This window comes from Panthera leo, chromosome E2 (assembly GCF_018350215.1).
Source record: "Panthera leo isolate Ple1 chromosome E2, P.leo_Ple1_pat1.1, whole genome shotgun sequence".
Classification (NCBI taxonomy): domain Eukaryota; kingdom Metazoa; phylum Chordata; class Mammalia; order Carnivora; family Felidae; genus Panthera; species Panthera leo.
In genome coordinates, this window is record NC_056693.1 from 47,714,901 (window position 1) to 47,733,641 (window position 18,741).

The window sequence follows — 18,741 nt, forward strand, 5'->3', positions numbered from 1 at the left end:
AAAGAGTCCCCCAGGGCTAGTGCTTTAACAACTTTTGGTATTGATTCCACTTCTAAATTAAGTATCATAATTGTTGTTAATAAACAATAATAAAGCAGGTACTTAAGAATCCACAGGGTTGAATGTTACTTTAGTTTTCTTCTCTTTTAAATATTTATTTTTGAGGGAGAGAGAGGAAGACAGAGCACAAGTGGGGGAGGGGCAGAGAGAGAGGGAGACACAGAATCCAAAGCAGGCTCCAGGCTCTGAGCTGTCAGCACAGAGCCCGACACAGGGCTCAAACTCGTGAACTACGAGATCATGACCTGAGCTGAAGTTCGACGCCTTACAGACTGAGCCACCTAGGCGCCCCTGAACGTTCCTTTAGTTTTCTTACCTGAACTTCAGCCACCCGTTGATTTCCAACTCCCTCCTGGATATTTCTGCTTGACTATTCCACTATCATCCCTAACTCTATTTAAAACAAACTTAGTCATTTTTTTCCCTCTTAACCATTTCCTATAGCAGCAGATTCTGGCACCTTAGTCTGGCTTCCATGGTCCTCTATATTCTGGCTCTTCACTACTTGCTATGGACTGAATTGTGTCCCCACAAAATTCATATGTTAAAACTCTAGCCCCCAATGTGATGGTATTTGGAGATGCAGCCTTTGCCACTGGGAGGTAATTAGGTTTAGATGAGCTCATGAGGGTGGGGTCCTCGTGATAGGGTTAGTGTCCTCCTTATAAGAAGAGACCAGAGTGCTTGCTCTCTCCTCCTGCCATGTGGGCACACAGTGAGAAAGTGGCTATCTGCAATCCAGGAAGAGAGTCCTCAACAGGAACCAAATCATCCAGCACTTTAATCTTGGACTTCCCAGCTTCTAGAGCTGGGGGAAATAAGTTTCTGTTCTTTTTTTTTTTTTTTTTTGTAAGTTTTTGTTCTTTAAGTCACCCCGTCTAATAGTATTTTCTTATAGCAGCCTGACCTGAGACACTACCTATATAGCATTTCAGTCTTAACTTTCCATCCCTTTTGTCCATTTTCCCTTCTTCTTGTCTGTCTTCTCACGCACATTATTTTTCCTAAGTTTGACTGGCATTCCCTGTACCCAAATAACAGCAACCTTTTAACACAAAAATTAGAGTCTCTTTCCCCCATCTTTTCCCTGCTATGTCTCCCATCTTTAGACTTCCACAACCCTTAATCTGTACCGTACAATAGAGCACTTAGTCATATAGTGTTATTTATTTTTAAACATCTTGTGTCTGCAATGAAATGATTAAGGCTTCGAGGGTAGGCCACGTCTTGTGTTCTAGTCCATATGCCAGTGTTTACCAACCTTTTTTTTTTAAACTGTGCCCATCTCACAGTAATATATATTGTTTCTTAAACCCTTAAGAATTTTTTAAAAAGTCATTTTGGTCATTTTTACATGAAGAAAATAAAGAAATGATTTTAAGTAAATAAGTATTTTAGGTCAGCATATTATTAATGATTGTATTATGAATATTAAAGTTCATCTAAAATATAAAACACATTTTTACTTTTCCCCTTTTAGTAATTCAATCGAGTTACTACTCAATTGAGTAGACTCAATCTGTTAACTTTAACTATGTAAGGAAACGAATGAATTGCTAAAAAATAAGTTTTGAGAAAGACATTTCATTCTTCATCGTAGTCCTGAATGTTTATTAAAATGCAGAATGAGGTTTAACTACATATTACAACACCAAAAATAGACAAAAACTGCTTTCATAAGCTGACGTTTACAATTTTGCGTTTATGCCTAAAAATTAATTGATTTGTTTTAATAATCTTGTTTAGTTTCTAAATAGTAAGAAAGAAGAGATTTCAGGCTATTTTCAAGCACTTTCCCACAAATACCACAATGTAGATGCTCTACTTGATAGTTGAGTAGACAAATTGCTTTTAACTTTTACTATGTTTTCTCTTTTTAACATTGTATTTCAACAGCTTAAGGTGCTGTGTGAGAATTTTGATCAGAATGCAATCTAAAGACCTAGTGAAGATGATCATGAGGGAAATTAGAACAATTATTATCAGGTTTATAACCTTTACTGACTTGTAGAATTTCAGTGTCAGTGTTCCCTTCCTTGGTTTGCTGCCTTTATTTTACTTACTTACTTACTTACTTACTTACTTACTTACTTACTTTATTTATTTATTTATTTATTTATTTATTTATTTATTAGAGACAGAGACAGAATGCGAGTGGGTTAGGGGCAGAGAGAGAGGGAGACAGAATCTGAAACAGGCTCCAGGCTCTGAGCTGTCAGCACAGAGCCTGACACGGGGCTCGAACTCACTAGCTGTGAGATCATGACCTGAGCCAAAGTCGGACCCTCAACTGACTGAGCCACCCAGGCGCCCCTTTATTTTACTTTTTTAAATGTTTATTTATTTTGAGAGAGAGAAAGAGAGCATGAGCAGGGGAGGGGCAGGGAGAGAGGGAGACAGAGAATCCCAAGCAGCCTCCACGCTGTCACTATGGAGCCAGATGCAGGGATCGAATCCACAAACTGTGACCTGAGACAAAATCAAGAGTCGAATGTTTAACCAACTTAGCCACCCAGGTGCCCTGGTGTGCTGCCTCTAAACAATGGTCCTTTCCAGGTGTCAAGACGAGATTGAACTGGAACACTCTGTGGCAAAGAATAGGAACACTTTAGGGGCGCCTGGGTGGCTCAGTCGGTTAAGCATCCGACTTCGGCTCAGGTCATGATCTCGTGGTCTGTGAGTTCGAGCCCCACGTCGGGCTCTGTGCTGACAGCTCAGAGCCTGGAGCCTGTTTCAGATTCTGTGTCTCCCTCTCTCTCTGACCCTCCCCTGTTCATGCTGTCTCTCCCTGTCTCAAAAATAAAATAAAACGTTAAAAAAAATTAAAAAAAAAAAAGAATAGGAACACTTTAAGATCGTGTAATGGTCAAAACCAAGCCTGAATGGTGTTCACCAAATCAGATACATGGATCAAATGACTGAACCATAAGAACATTGGCCTGGTTGCTGCCAGACCCAATGCTGTTCACTTAAAGCTCATTCAGAGCTTCTGTTTCCTGTGTTAATGGGAAATACTTTTGCATTTTATTCAGAGCTTCTGTTTCCTGTGCTAATGGGAAATACTAGATACTCTTGCATGTATTTTTTTAGTAAGAAGACGTGCCATTCCTACCTTTTATGATGTGAATCTCTGTTTATTTCTCCCACTGTTTTACTATGAAAAAAATTTCACCAGAGGAAAGCTGAAGGAATTAGTGCACAGCCATGCGTCCACCATCTAGATTCTACAGTTGTGAACATCATACTATACTCACTTCACCACCAATCCATCCCTCTGTTTACGATCCATCTTGTGTGTGGTGCACTTCAAAGTAAGATGTCAGTACACTTCTTTCTAAACACTTCAGCATGCATGTGGGTAACTACAGTTCAATATTTGTTTATGGCTTTTTTTTAAGGTAACATTTATGTTTACTGAAATCCTCAAATCTTAATTATACCATTTGATAAAATTTGACAGGTACATATACCTCTTAACCTAAACCTTCTTATCAAGCTATAGAACATTTCCATCATCTCAGACAACTCCCTCTGGGATTTTGGAACCATGATTTATACACTGTCACCTCACAGAATCTGTCTGAAGATGTAATTAGAGACTCAGCAAGTTGATTGGTGATAAATGACCACAGAAGCAGTTTAGTTTCTGTTTGCTTTGGCAGAGAAGTATAATCAGAGCAGAGGATGGGGAGCTGGTTGTTTTAATTCTTGTATGCTACTTCTATTCTCATTGTCATGCCAGTTGAGTATAAAGAATGCTCAGGAATCGGAAAGAATAACTAATTGTAGCTAGCTTCCACTCAGATAAATACATATATATGTATGTATGTATTTAAAAGTTGCAGGGCTTGGTTAATTTCCTTCAGTTTTTTAAAGTTTCAGATGCCAGTTTCATCCATTTATAACATTTCATCTTTTCCAAAAATTTTTGCAAACCCTCCTGCTTTTAGGATAAAATAAATGAAACTCATCATTTATATATATATATAAATGCTTATTTTTGAGAGAGAGAGCATGAGCTGGGGAGAGAGAGAGAGAGGGAGAGAGAGAAGCAGGGACACAGGGCTCAATCCCATGAACTGTGAGATAATGACCTGAGCCAAAATCAAGAGTGACTTAAAAGTGCTTAACTGACTGAGCAATCCAGGTGCCCTAAAACTGATCATTTTTAATAAAATCACTGGCCTCATATAAACATTTCTGGCCATGGATGTGGACAATAAAGTTGTTTTTAAATTACTGGATGCAATTTCTAGGAATTCTCTGCAGAACAGATTGGCCTTGGAGTTAGGCACATCTAGGTCCAAACCCTGACTCTGCTAATTGCTGACTCTATGATCTTTAGCAAATTTCTTAATCACTTTGGTCCTTGATTTCTCTGTTTATAAAAGGGGGACAATATACATATCTACTTCATGGAGTTGTTGAGAGGATTAAAGGATTAAAAAAAGGGGAAGTTTTCAGTGCTTAGTGCTGAACTCAACAAATGTTAATTTATGTACTCAACAAATGTTAATTTAATTAATTAATTTTTAAAATATAATTTATTGACAAATTGGTTTTCATACAACACCCAGTGCTCATCCCAACAAGTGCCCTCCTCAATGCTCATCTAATGTTGTGATTATTTTAGTAAAGTTCAGTATGTTTTGTTGTTTGGAATATTCCTGATAATATTTATAAACCTCAGGGAACATAGTAATTGTATTTAAGAGACCATATATCCTTCATCTGGTATCTAGTCCCATAAAAGAACAATATCCACAGATCTTCATTTTTAATTAATGTTTGTTAAGAAACAGATGTAAAAAAGCAACCACCTCCCACCAATAGGTAAAATGACAAAGACTCACAACAGCAAAAGTTGGTGAGGATGTGAAGTAACCAGAATTCTTTGTTGTTGTTTAGTTTTTATTTCATAATCATAAACTTAACTCTGCAATCGAACTTGATGTAGAGGAGGATAAGAAAAATATGTGAACCATACAACTGCTCCAAGGAACACAAAGATTATGGGATATTTTGAGGAGATGAGGGTGAAGGGGTGCTCTCCTAAGCTACAGAAGGAATGAGCTGGCGGTTAAGATATGACGCAAGTCAAATTTATTAGATTTGTCCACATCAGCAATGTTGATTCTCTCTTTTTTAATTATTTTTTTAACGTTTATTTATTATTGAGAGACAGAGAGACACAGAATGTGAACAAGGGAGGGGTAGAGAGAGGGGCAGACATAGAATCTGAAGTAGGGTCCAGGCTCTGAGATGTCAGCACAGAGCCTGATGCAGAGCTCGAACTCATAAACTGCAAGATCATGACCTGAGCCGAAGTTGGTCGCTTAACCAACTGAGCCACCCAGGCGCCCCGGCAGTGTTGATTTTCTTGCTGGTTTTGCCATTCCTGGATCCAAGGTGTTCCACATAGCTTCCACAATAGTCATGCCCTGTTTCTCCTTGCCAAAGACCACACGCTTGCTATCCAATCACTCAGATTTGGCAGTGTGGATGAAACACTGGGAACCGTTTGTGTTGGGTCCAATATTTGCCAAGGACGAGATGCCAGGATCGATATGCTTCAGGATGAAATTCTCATCAAATTTCTCCCCATAGATGGACTTGCTGCCAGTGCCATTATGGTATTAAGGCACCACCATGGCACATAAATCCCAGAATAATACTGTCCAAGCAGAAAACTTTATAACCAAATCCTTTCTCCCCAGTGCTCAGAGCATGAAAGTTTTCTGCTGTCTTTGGAGCTTTGTCTGCCAACAGCTCAGTGGGGATGCAGCCCAAGGGCTCACCATCCATGGCAATGTCCAAGAACAATGTGGGTTGACCACGGCTGGACTGTGTCTGTAAGGCCCAGAATTCTTAGGTATTGTAGGTAGGGATGCAAAATCGTTCAAGCACTCTGGGAAAATTTTTTGGAGGTTTCTTCAAAGTTACGCATAGATCTGCTTCCGTGATTCTCAAAATGACATTAATGCTGAGTTGAGAAACCCTGATCTACTCTATGACCCAGCCATTCATTCCATGCCTAGGTATTCACCTAAAAGTAAAGAAAACATACACTTACAAAAATGTCTTGTACTAGAATATTCATAGCAGGTTTATTCACAATAGCCTCAATCTGGAAACAGAACTCAAATGTCCATCAATAAGAGAATAGATAACTAAATTGTGGTTTATCCATACAATGGCATACTACTTAGCAATAAAAAGGAATGAACTACAGATACATAAAACAACATGGGTGAATATTGACAGGGTTCAGAACATGCTGCCCCAAAATATGTTGATTGGCATATTAAGTATTTTAAGCTGAAGGAATTTGAGAAATGGCAGGTGTAGGAAGGACTCTCTGACCTTCCCCTGAAGCAGCTCACAAGATCCTCATGGGAGATATGCCCTCCCTATACCTGGAGGAAAGGAATATTCTTATTTCTGAAGTTGGAAGGACTCCAAGAGGAATCTGGATGAACATGCCTTGCCTAAATTTCCCCCAGTGTACTACTCTTAGCTCATACTCATTTGTCACATTTCCCCACAACTTTCCACTCCTCATCAAAGTTAGTATGAAAACACTCAGTTTTAATGGTTTCTTCAGATCTTCATTTCCTTGTGGAGGCTCCTGGTCACATAAAATATTAGTAAATTCACATGCTTTTCTCTTGTTAATATATCATTTGTTACAGAGCCCCAGCAGAGAACCTAGAAGGGTAGAAGGAAAACATTTTTTCTCCCCTAATTTCATATATATATATATATATATATATATATATATATATATATCATATATAGAGTGATATATTTTGGATACAAGTCCTTTGTCATATGTATGTATTGTAAATATCTTCTCCCACTCTGTATGTTGTCTTTTCACTCCCAATGATATCTTACGGTGAATAGATATTCTTAATTTTAGTATGGTTCAGTTTATATAATTTTCCTTTATGATTAGTGCTTTTTCTGACTTGTTGTATACTTTTGTCTACTTCATGGTCACAAAGCTGTTTTCTTATGTTTTCTGCTAAAATAATTGTTTGACTTTTTAATTTTTTTAAGTTTATTTTTTATTTTGAGAGAGAGAGAGAGAGTGCGCGCGCACGTGCATGGGGGAGGGGCTCGAGCCACTTGAATCAGGGAGGGAGGATCCCAAGCAGGTTCTGTGCTGTCAGTGCAGAGCCCAACATGGGGCTTGATTATGTGAACCATGAGAGCATGACCTGAGCGAATAATAAAGAGTGGGCGCTTAACTGACTGAGCCACCCAGGTGCCCTGAGAGTTTTTTGACTTTTAAAATATAGATTGGCATCCCAAATGAAATGTGTTTTTATAATGTAAGAATCCAAATAAAATTTTTTCCATATGAATATCCAAATGTCCTAGACTCATTTTTTGAAAAGACAATTTTCTTTATTGATGGACATCCAGGAGGAATTAGAAAATAATGTGTGTGTGTATATATATATACTTTTTACATGATTTACATGAATGGTTGAAACTCTACACACAGCTCTATATTCTATTTTTATGCAATAGTGTTGCCACACATAACCTATTATTGGCTGAATGGTATCCCATTATATGGATGTATCACAAATAATTTTTTAAAAATGTTTTATTTATTTTTGAGAGAGAGACAGAGTGCGAGCGGGAGAGGGTCAGAGAGAGAAGGAGACACAGAATGCGAAGCAGGCTCCAGGCTCCAGGCTCAGCGCTGTCAGCCCCCCCAGTTGGGGGGGCTGGAACTCACAACAGTGAGATTATGACCTGAGCCAAAGTTGGACGCTAAACGGACTCAGCCACCCAGGCACCCCTGTATCACAAAGAATTTAATTAATTCCCTTAAAGTCAACATTTAGAGTTTTTCTTATTGTTGATATTAAGGAGATGAATATTTTGTCCAAAGTGAGGGCTGGTTATGTTGCGTTTCCTAAGGATAAATTTCTTGGAGCGGGAATTGCCCAGCTGGGGTGCGAGGCCATTTTAAAGTTTGCCATCTGTGAAGTTTATGCCAATGTTTACCCCCATGCACAACCGGTATATAAACCGGTTTCTCCTTATTCTCACCAATAGTGGCCATTATGAATCTTTTTAATCTTTGCTAAATCAGGTGAAAATGAAACTTATTTTCATTTCCATGTCTTTCTTTTATAATAGGCTAAAAAGTTTTGTACATCCTTAGTCGCTATTTTACTGGTTTTAGATGGTCTGTTTGAATTTTTGTCTAATTTTCCTTTGAGATTGTTTTTTCCTTTCTGGTTTATAAACATATATATGTTATAACAGAGTATTACGTCGCAGTTGGCCTAGTTTGGCTTTTAACCTCATATTGTCTTTCGAGTCTCAGTTTTAACTCAGCCTGTGTACTAGGAACCAACTACTGCCTAATAACTTTGGAAAACCTTCCCAACTCAGGGTCTGGGTGGGCGGAGCCGGAATGTCTCGGACGGGTTTGCCCCGCCCACATTACCGAAGGGGCGGGGCCAAAGGACGCCCCGCCTCCTCGAGCGGTTTCCGTTGCCATGGACGCCTTTCCTCCTCCGGACTTGGCGAGAAAAGAAACCTATAGAGAGCCTGGGCCCGGGCACTGCTAGAGTTGCCGGCGTACGTAACGTTGACGCGTGACGCTAGCCCCACTCGGCTGTGAAGCGCGTGCGCAGTGCGTCTCTCAGGGCTCGGGCTGTTGTCGGCCGGCGACGCGCGGCGGCGCGGCCTGGAGGTGGGTTCCGGGTCCTGGTGTCGAGAGGGCGGGTCCGGGCTTCCTTCCTTGTCTTCTGGCGCACCACCTGCCTTCGCTGCGGCGGGGGGCGCCGTATACCCTACGAGCGACCGTTCCGGGAAGCAGCTCCGGGAGCGGAAGTGGAGGATGGTTTCCTGGAGTGGGGAGAGTGAGTGAAGCGCTGCCTCTCTAGACTCGGGGAGCCAAGGTGGGCGTAAGCGAAGGTAATCAGACCTGGCTTCCGAGCTCGGGTCTTCCTTCGACTTTCCAGAGGATGAGGCAAGGATGAGGCAGGGTCTGGGACTGAGGTTCTTCCACGTCAGGAGGGCTCGGGCCGCTTGAATATAGGTTGAGACTCAGTCCCATCAGGTGAAACGAGATCTTGGCTGCCCCTGGCCCAAAGTAAAGCGCTAGATACACTCTATTATTTTCACGGTTGCTGGGAAGAGGAGTTGCCAGAAACACTTGTAAAACTACTTTGTAAGCGTTAATTGAAGAGAGCCTGTTGATAAGATCTTGTGGGGTTTGTGTCAGGCCCACGGATTTTGCAGGTATTTTCCTTTGTGGCTTGGGGCGGGGCGGGGGGGGGCGGGCATGACTTTCTACTCGAATATGTAAATTAAGAATGGTAATACTGACCCTCAGCAGAATTATGATGCCAGAAAGTTCTAAGCAGTGCTTAATGGAAGGGCCAGAGGAACGTATACTGGAAACTTTTTTCCTGTAGTCTGTAAACCACGTGTTTTGTTTGTTTTTTAATTTTTGCTCATGCATTGAAGTGCTGAAGTTATGACTCATATTCGGAACCTAGAGGAGAGCTGTTTGTGCTAAGTATAATATACGTTTGTTTATTAGATACTCACAGAGGGTTTATTGTGTACCTTAAGCACTGTTCTAACCTCGGGGTGATACATGAGTCACCAAAACAAAAGATCCTTGCCCTGTGGAGCTTAGATTCTAGTTTGGGGAAGACAATAATAAACAATAAGCAGATTTAATGTTAGAAAAGAGTGTCACAGAAAGAAAAAAAGTACAGCAAGATCCTTACCTTTACCATTGTTAGTGCAAGATGCAATTAGGATGTCAGGGTAGGTCTCTTAGAAAAATTACACTTGATTAAATACTTGAAGGAGGTGAGGGAGTTAGCTATGCAGGTACTCTGAAGAAAGAGCATTCCAGGCAGAGGGATTGACCAGTGCAAAGGATTTGCAGGTTGCAGTGTGCCTCGTGTTTCAGTGAACAGAAAGTTTATGTGGTTGGAGCAGAATGAATTGGGAGGGATAGTAGACAATCAGGTTAGAGATAGGTTGGGGCTGGAAGGCAGAAATCTTCAAGAGCATTGTAGACTACTGTTAGGACTGTGGCATTTATTTGGGAGCCAAAGGAGGCAAAGATAGAAGAGACCAGTTAGAAGGCTATGGCAGTAATCCAGCAGAGAGTTGACACTGTCTACAATCAGGAAGCTGGTATCTGGAGGTGGGTGAGAAGTGGTTGGATTCTGGGAATTTGATAGGAGGAAACAAAGTTCGGGTTATAGACCTGAAAATTCAGTATTTACATATATACATATTTTTAAGATCTATGTATGTGTGTGTGTGTGTGTGTGTGTGTGTGTATATTCAAGATATGTATTTTATATATAAATACATAAGACATAATCTTGATTTGCATACCACCGGTGTAGTCAGGAAGAACAATGGAATGTTTGAATCACTTTAGTTTTTCTCATGTGAAAGTATTATGTATTATCTTAGGTGACATTTCAGAGCTTCCTTATGCCATTAATTAATATGTGAAGTAAATGACTAAAGTCAGACTTTTTCCAAAGTAGAATATAGTTGCAATCTAAACATGGTTGTAGTTTCCAGTAAGCACAGTGTAAATTAAGATAGAATAACTTGTAATGAACTTTCATTTGCTTTCATTTAGGATTTTAGTGAATGTATCAATGCCCCATTTTTGCCTTCTTTAAGAAATTTGTCTGAATACAGCGTCTAACAGTGAAAAAAAAGCTTTGAGAAAAAGATATTGATGGACACATGTGACTGTTAGCTGTAATTTACATGTATGGTAAATATACTGTGGCAAACAAATGACTAAGAAGATACTTGTTACTTCAAGAAGCTTACAAGCTAGTAGAATAGACAGGATTGTAAATAATTTAAACAAAATATAAAAGAACTGCCAAAAGAACAGTACAAAGTAAATGCTAATAGAATACAGTCTTCTGGATATTATTGTATTTATTGTGGCATTAGCTCATCTTTATTTCCCATTTTAATTATCAAACGTTGGCTTTTTGTGGGACAGTGGTTGTGAATTTTTTGTTTGACAAATTTAGATTCTTTTTGAATATGCTGAGAAATGTGGAACTTATGAACTAAAACACCTATTGATTAACATTGAGCTGACAAGTACTATGTAATACTCATAGCTCTCTCTGCTGGAATTTATGACTTTACCCAACACTATGCCATCAGGCCATGTATCTTCCTCTTATATCTCTTTCCCTCTCCATTGGACAAGTGTTTTTGGTTTCTTAGTGTTAGACCACAAGATGTAGGGTGACTATTTGTAATTTGTATATTCATTGCGAATATTTCTTCAATTTAAAGATCTTCTATCGAAGTGTGTTACTTTTCTTGTTTTTTTTTTTTTTTTTTTAAGATTATTTATTTTGAGCGAGAGACAAAGCGTGAGTGAGGAGGGACAGAGAGAGAGGGAGAGAGAAAATCCCAAGCAGGCTCTGCCCTGTCAGTTCAGAGCCTGATGTGGGGCTCAAACTCATGAACCATGAGATTGTGACCTGAGCCAAAGTCGGATGCTTAACTGACTGAGCCACCCAGGCGCCCCAAAGTGTGTTACGTGGCAAGAAGAAATATAGTCGAAGTATGGAGCTGAGCAGATGAGACAAGAATCTAGTTTATGGACATGCCAGGTTGAACTGTAGTTCACTTTCAGCATTGAACTGAATAGAGACTGACCAGTCAAGTACACCACAGTCAACAAGCAGTATGATGATGAGTGTTAGTAGGTGGATTATGAAAGTGATTTGGCACCACCAAAGTGCATGTTTTAGCAAGAGTGGGAGATCTGGATGAAGGATGTATTTGACAGTCCTTATAGGTAAATAAGTGTGTGGTGGCAGAGACGTCTGGTAGCAATATTAGTACTGGGTTTAGGTGTAAAATCTTCTCCTGGAAGGAGGTGAGATTCAGAAGGAACTAAAAAACTGGAAGTCTTGGGGCACCTGTGTGGTGCAGTTGGTTAAGCATTCAACTCTTGAGCTTGGCTCAGGTCATGATCTCACAGTTTGTGAGTTTGAGCCCCATATTTGGCTCTGTGCTGATGGCATTGGCCTGCTTGGGATTCTGTCTCTCCTTCTCTCTGCCTCTCCTCAGCCTGTGTGCATGTTCTCTCTCTCTCTCTCTCTGTCTCTCAAATAAATAAAAAACAAACAAAAAAAGCTAAAAGTCACTTGTTAAAGCTTGATCAAAGGTCGTGTTCAGGGCTGAATCTTAGTCTGAGAGTGTGTTTGGGGCCATGTGGGTAGAGGCAAACTTTGGGAGGAGCTAGATGGATTAATATGGCAATATGAGCTGCCATCACTGATGATTATTCTTTGGTATATGCTTTTTTTATATGCTAGCATGTTCTATCCTTATCTAAAAAAAATGATACCCTAAATAAGAAACAGACTCAAAGATGTAATTTTCCCAAGGCTACTTTGTAGCTCTAAGTTGCAGAGTTGGAAATTGAGCTCAGATCTGTTGGGTATGAAAGCCTTTACTTTTTCTTTATTCCAAATTGTCTCATTATGTAACAGCATGTGCTGACATTAGCTTTCCCATTTTATGCAGTTTGTCATGAGTGTGATCCGATTTGCTGTGGATGAGATTTCGCTCTCTAATAAATTTGATTCATTTAATTGTGTGTTTTCTTTTTCTAGATTTTAATTTAATTTGAAAATGAGTAAGTGCAGAAAACCACCCCTGGGTTCAAGTCCTGAGACATTCAGCCCAGATGTTGTTGCTGACATTTTTGAACTCTTTGCCAAGAACTTTTCTTATGGCAAGCCACTTAATAACGAGTGGCAATTACCAGATCCCGGTGAGATTTTCACTTGTGACCACACGGAATTTAATGCATTGCTTGATTTGAAGAACTCCCTAAATGAAGTAAAAAACCTACTGAGTGACAAGAAATTGGATGAGTGGCATGAACACACTGCTTTTACTAACAAAGCTGGAAAAATAATTTCTCATGTGAAAAAATCTGTAAACGCTGAACTTTGTACTCAAGCGTGGTGTAAGTTTCATGAAATTTTGTGCAGCTTTCCACTTATTCCACAGGAAGCTTTTCAGAATGGAAAACTGAATTCCCTACACCTTTGTGAAGCTCCTGGAGCTTTTATAGCTAGTCTCAATCACTACTTAAAATCCCATCGGTTCCCCTGTGATTGGAGTTGGGTAGCTAATACTTTGAATCCATACCATGAAGCAAATGACAATCTTATGATGATTATGGATGACCGACTTATAGCAAATACCTTGCATTGGTGGTACTTTGGTCCAGATAACACCGGTGATATCATGAACTTGAAATATCTGACTGGACTTCAGAATTTCATAAGCAACATGGCTACCATTCACTTGATCACTGCAGATGGGAGTTTTGATTGCCAAGGAAACCCAGGTGAACAAGAAGCTTTAGTCTCTTCTTTGCATTACTGTGAAGTTGTCACTGCTCTGACGACTCTTGGAAATGGTGGCTCTTTTGTTCTGAAGATGTTTACTTTGTTTGAACATTGTTCCATAAACCTGATGTACCTGCTAAACTGTTCTTTTGACCAAGTCCATGTTTTCAAACCTGCTACTAGCAAGGCAGGAAACTCAGAAGTCTATGTGGTGTGTCTCCGTTATAAGGGAAGAGAGGCAATCCATCCTCTGTTATCTAAGATGGTGCTGAACTTTGGGACTGAAATGACCCAGAAAGCTCTCTTTCCCCATCATGTGATTCCCGAATCTTTTCTTAAAAGGCATGAAGAATGTTGTATGTTCTTTCATAAATACCAGCTAGAGACTATTTCTGAGAACATTCGTCTGTTTCAGTGCATGGGAAAAGGGGAACAAATAAAACTGAATACTTTAAGGGACTGTGCTGTTCAATATTTTATGGAAAAGTTTCAGTTGAAGCCTCTTTCCAGAAATAATTGGCTAGTGAAAAAATCTAGTATTGGTTGTAGTACAAATACAAAACGGTTTGGGCAGAGGAACAGATATTTTAAAACCTATAATGAAAGGAAAATGCTGGAAACCCTTTCATGGAAAGATAAGGTGGCCAAAGGATACTTTAATAGTTGGGCGGAAGAACATGCTGTGTATCATTCTGGGCAGAGTTCTCTCTTAGAAGGGACAGCTTCCAGTCTTGAGTGTCACTTATGGCATATTTTAGAGGGAAAGAAACTGCCAAAGGTAAAGTGTTCTCCTTTCTGTGATGGTGAAATTTTAAAGGCTCTTAATGAAGCAATTGAAAAGTCATTAGGAGGAGCCTTGAATTTGGATTCCAAGTTCTGGCCCAAACAGCAGGATTATTGTTCTTGTCATATTTTTACTGAAGAACTGATATTTACTGAGTTGTTTAGCCTTACCAAGTGCCTTCAGGATGAGCAGGTCGTAGAACCCAGCAACCGAATAAAGTGCCTGCTTGTGGGCTTTCCAACCCTCAGTGACATCAAAACGCATATACCGTTGGAAGTTCAGTTCTTGGAACCAGCGGAACTCATGACTTGCAGCTGTTCGTTGCTTCATGATGGAGACCCAGTTTACCAGCAGCTGTTTTTGGACTGCTTTCTACGTGCGTTGCAGCAGCTTCAGACAGGAGATGCTATGATTTTGCCTGTACTTTCTTGTTTTACGAGATTTATGGCTGGTTTGATTTTTGTACTCCACAATTGTTTTAGGTTCATCACATTTTCTTGTCCCACTTCCTCTGAACCCCTGAAGACCTGTGCAGTCCTGCTGTGTGTGGGTTACCAGGACCTTCCGAATCCAGTTTTCCAGTATCTGCAGAATGTGAATGACTTGTTGAGCTCTTTGCTGAATTCTGATGCACCCCAGCAGGTTTTACAGTTTGTGCCAATGGAGGTGCTCCTTAAGGGGGCACTGCTTGATTTTTTGTGGGATTTGAATGCGGCCATTGCTAAAAGGCATTTGCATGTGATTATTCAAGGAGAGAGAGAAGAAATCATCAGCAGCCTTCAGCTATGAAATTGAAACTTTCTGAGATTTAACTTTATGACTTCTTACAGTTTCCATTGTTATTGTAGTCTTTTGCTATTAATTTAAAACCTTTCATTTGAGGGAAAGGCCAACTTTTGCATCATTGAAAGTCTCATTATTTCTGGAAAACCACCAGCTAGTTCTGATCTCATATATATGCCCATAGGCATAGAGTTTTCCATGTGGTGCAGTCTATGCAGTGATGAAACTCAACCTCAGACGTGAGATGTGTGTGGGTGGATGGGGTAGAGACACCCATACTTATTTAAGCAGTTTTGTTGGTCGTCCTTACCTGTTTAAGATTTGCACCCATGTGCCTTCATTCAAATTAGATTTTTTCCCAACTGATTTCCTCAGTGGATAATGCTGTTAATAAATTGATAGACGTCTTTGATGAAAGGAGGTGGAAACCTCAGCTGCACCGGTTTTCTTTACTCCTGACCACGTCACTTATGGATTCGGGGAACTCCTTTTGCCAGATGCTGAATTTGTGCCATTCCTTGCCTTTAGGCCACTGACCCAATTTACTGGTGTGGTTTAAATGAAGCTAGTGTGCTGTTTTATAAATATTTCACTAACCACAGCCATCCAGCTAGTCCATCCAGGACAACTTCAAACCAAAGATCATGTTTAAAACAATGAAAAATCACTGTGGCTAATACACACATGTATCATGAAAAGCTTCATTTAGCAATCATGTAGTAATTTTTAACTTCCAGGAAATAATCTGTGAACTAAAGGATTTTTTTAGATTGCAAAATAGTGCGTATGGTCTCATATTGGAGATGTATGAATGTGATGAACGTAGTGAACCCTAAAGAAAAATTTTAACACTTCCAGAATGATGATTCAACATTTCAGAATTTTTAATTTTATTTCTTTTTTCAGTATGAAAGTAGCACTTTATTAAAAGATTAACCGTAAGATGGTTATTTTATCAGTTATGTCTGATTGCTTTTAAATTATATGTATTCGACCACGTAAATGAGCTTTTCTGGCAAACTGTATTAAGCAAATCTTCATTACTTTGAAATTACACAAAGTGAAGAGTGTACTCTCACATGTGCATTTTAGACATTTGTGTTAGTTATATAAAAAGTAGATGTATTCTCTCATGTATTTGGTTGATAAATATTAATCTGAATTTTTAGAATGTTCTTTGCTATTTTGAGCTACATTATAGATTCATGAATAAAGTCATTAGCAGAGAGATTTTGTGTTCGTCTTTTTTAAAGAGAATCATGGGGGAAGTTAAAAATATAACTTGGAAACATTTTTTTTTAAGGAAGGTTTGAATGGGAGTTAATGTTCTTTCATTTCCTCTGATATGTATTCATTAAAATTTAGTTCTTAATATTGTAATATTTATGGAATTTCTACTTCGGGAAAGAAACTGAATACTTAGGGAGGAGAAGGGGGTAGATTGAGTTCTTGCCAAGGGGGGTACGGAGGCCTGGAGGGAGATTTCCAAAAGAATTGTAATTTCTTATTGGTGGGTGACTTTATGGAAACGGTTCTAGTTGTATAATGATAAAAATCTGACAGAAAATTGGTTACTAGGAGAGAATTAAAAATCACTCTGGGAAAACCATTTTGTACTTAATAGTCTTTATGCCTTGGTTGGTTTGGTCTAATATTAATGGCACAGTTTATTTTTGTTTTTTTTTAACCAGTTCGTTTGAATGAAGTTGAAAGCCTAGGTCCAGGTTTTGGTATTAAAACTTTCTTTTAAGCGTCTCAAATAAGTACTGAATGCTTAGTTGTTGTTGTTGTTGTGTGTGTGTATTTTGTTTTGTTTTTTTAAACACTAATCACTGTTGGGATGTATAGCATACTGGTGTTTATTAGAATATATTTTGGTATTTAACTTGGCTCTTGGAATCAGTTGCTGTTCATCTGATTTGTTGGATTCAGATTTGCTCTATATAGGTGAGATAGGAGTTGAAGGTTCAAACTGAACTGGATGTGGCTGACAGGTACCAATGATTTAGAGGAATTTCTCTTTGAGAAAAAGGGGAGGAAAAATGCTGTCCAAAAAATGAATGACAAGAAGACAGTAAGGTGAGGGATGGTTTGTATATCAAGGTAGTTACTGTTCTTTAAAAAAAAAAATTTTTTTTGTAGATCTAAACAGCCAGAAAATTTAAACTTCACAAAATGTGTTTCCTAAAAGACTTAGATGAGAAAGAGGTTTTATAAATGTAATTTCTTCAGTATTAATTTTTGTCCTCCCTAAGAAAAAAGTCAGTTTTATATTCTAGTGAGGGCTTTTATATATTATCCTAATATTACTTAAATATTTAAATGCATTGAAAATATATTTTCTGGAATAAATTAAAAATCTGAATTTGTATACTTTATTTTATTTAAAAATATTTGTATTAAAGGGGCGCCTGGGTGGCTCAGTTGGTTGGGCATCAGACTTGGGCACAGGTCATGATCTCATGGCTTGTGAGTTTGAGCCCCACTTTGAGCTCTGTGCTGACAGCTCAGAGCCTGGAGCCCGCTTCAGGTTCTGTGTGTCCCTCTCTGCCCCTCCCCTGGTCATGCTCTGTCTCTGTCTCTCTCTCAAAAATAAATAAACATTGAAAAAAGTTAAATTTTGTATTCAAATTTTTTCTACTCCAAAGATCTTGGAGTGGAATGAAAGAAGCAAGTTTAAAATATTAGGGAGAGGTGAGAAAAAATGTTGATTGGTGCTTTTGTTGTTTTACTTGTTTTTTTTTATTTTTAATTTTAGCTTTTTTTTTAACGTTTTTTTTTTTAATGTTTACTTATTTTTGAGACAGAGAGAGACAGAGCATGAGTGGGGGAGGGGCAGAGAGAGAGGGAGACACACAATCGGAAGCAGGCTCCAGGCTCTGAGCTGTCAGCACAGAGCCCGACGTGGGGCTCGAACCCACAGACCGCGAGATCATGACCTGAGCCGAAGTAGGACGCTTAACCGACTGAGCCACCCAGGCACCCCTAGCTTTTTTTTTTTTTAATGTTTTATTTATTTTTGAGGGAGCACAAGTTGGGGAGGGTCAGAGAGTGAGGGACAGAGCGGACGCTCAACCAACTGAACTACCCAGGCACCCCTTGTTGTTTTACATATTTTTGATGAGAATATACCAGATGTTTAAAAATATGTAGGCCTTATTTTTCATTTGCAGTTGAGGTCATTATAATTATATTGCTGTGGTGGGCAAATGAAATCAGTTAATCCCTTACATTTTCACATTTTTAGAAATGAAAATGTTTATAAACCCAACCAAAATCTTTTTTCTTTGTTTAAATACTTTTCCATATTTAAATTGATTTGAAAACAAAAGGGTAACACTGATATTTAGTGTATTTTTGCTTTCTAAGGTGAAAGTAAGAAATAGCACATTTTTATTTTTATTTTTTAAAGAATGTTTATTTATTTTGTGTGAGAGTGAGAGAGCTCAAGTAGGGGAGGGGCAGAGAGAGGGAGACAGAATCCCAAGCAGGATCTGCATTGCCAGCTCTGAGCTAGACATGTGGCTTAAATCTATGAACTGTGAGATCATGACCTGAGCTGAGTTTCAGTTTTTAAAATTGTTTTAAGCAATAAATGGTTATCATTTTTTATAAAAGCCGTACATACTTACAAAGATTTTAAAGCATAAGAGGTTTTTTTGTTAATTTTTATGTTCTAAAAAGTAAGAACATTTA

General features: G+C 38.9%; 2 protein-coding genes and 1 pseudogene across 14 annotated transcripts in view; 2 read left to right on the plus strand and 1 right to left on the minus strand.

The window, feature by feature from the left end:
• Window positions 1–722: 722 nt before the first annotated feature.
• On the minus strand, window positions 723–8,587 carry LOC122207747 (annotated as a pseudogene).
• A 141-nt stretch (window positions 8,588–8,728) lies between these two features.
• Window positions 8,729–16,281, plus strand: CMTR2 (cap methyltransferase 2). Of its 5 annotated transcripts, none has more exons than XM_042917633.1 (2): window positions 8,729–8,782; window positions 12,732–16,281. In XM_042917633.1, the coding sequence occupies exon 2, from the start codon at window positions 12,751–12,753 to the stop codon at window positions 15,049–15,051; it is 2,301 nt and encodes a 766-aa protein (XP_042773567.1). In that variant the 5' UTR covers window positions 8,729–8,782; window positions 12,732–12,750; the 3' UTR covers window positions 15,052–16,281. The 5 variants fall into 5 exon arrangements, with proteins under 5 accessions (XP_042773567.1, XP_042773570.1, XP_042773569.1 ...); XM_042917636.1 differs by lacking the exon at window positions 8,729–8,782 and adding an exon at window positions 8,873–8,951; XM_042917635.1 differs by lacking the exon at window positions 8,729–8,782 and adding an exon at window positions 8,920–8,990.
• Window positions 8,736–18,741, plus strand: part of HYDIN (HYDIN axonemal central pair apparatus protein) — a 443,605-nt gene continuing 433,599 nt past the window's right edge. For 7 of the 9 annotated variants that reach the window (XR_006196932.1, XM_042917618.1, XM_042917627.1 and 4 more), the window contains exon 1: window positions 8,951–9,006. The gene's annotated coding sequence lies outside the window, so the exon portion shown is untranslated. Of the gene's footprint in view, window positions 8,783–8,876; window positions 9,007–18,741 lie in introns of those variants that run through there. The other 2 variants (XM_042917620.1, XM_042917622.1) reach the window with 2 other exon arrangements.

Coding starts and splice junctions, on each gene's coding strand:
- CMTR2 (XM_042917633.1), top strand. CDS start 12,751: ATGAGTAAGTGCAGAAAACCACCCCTGGGTTCAAGTCCTGAGACATTC.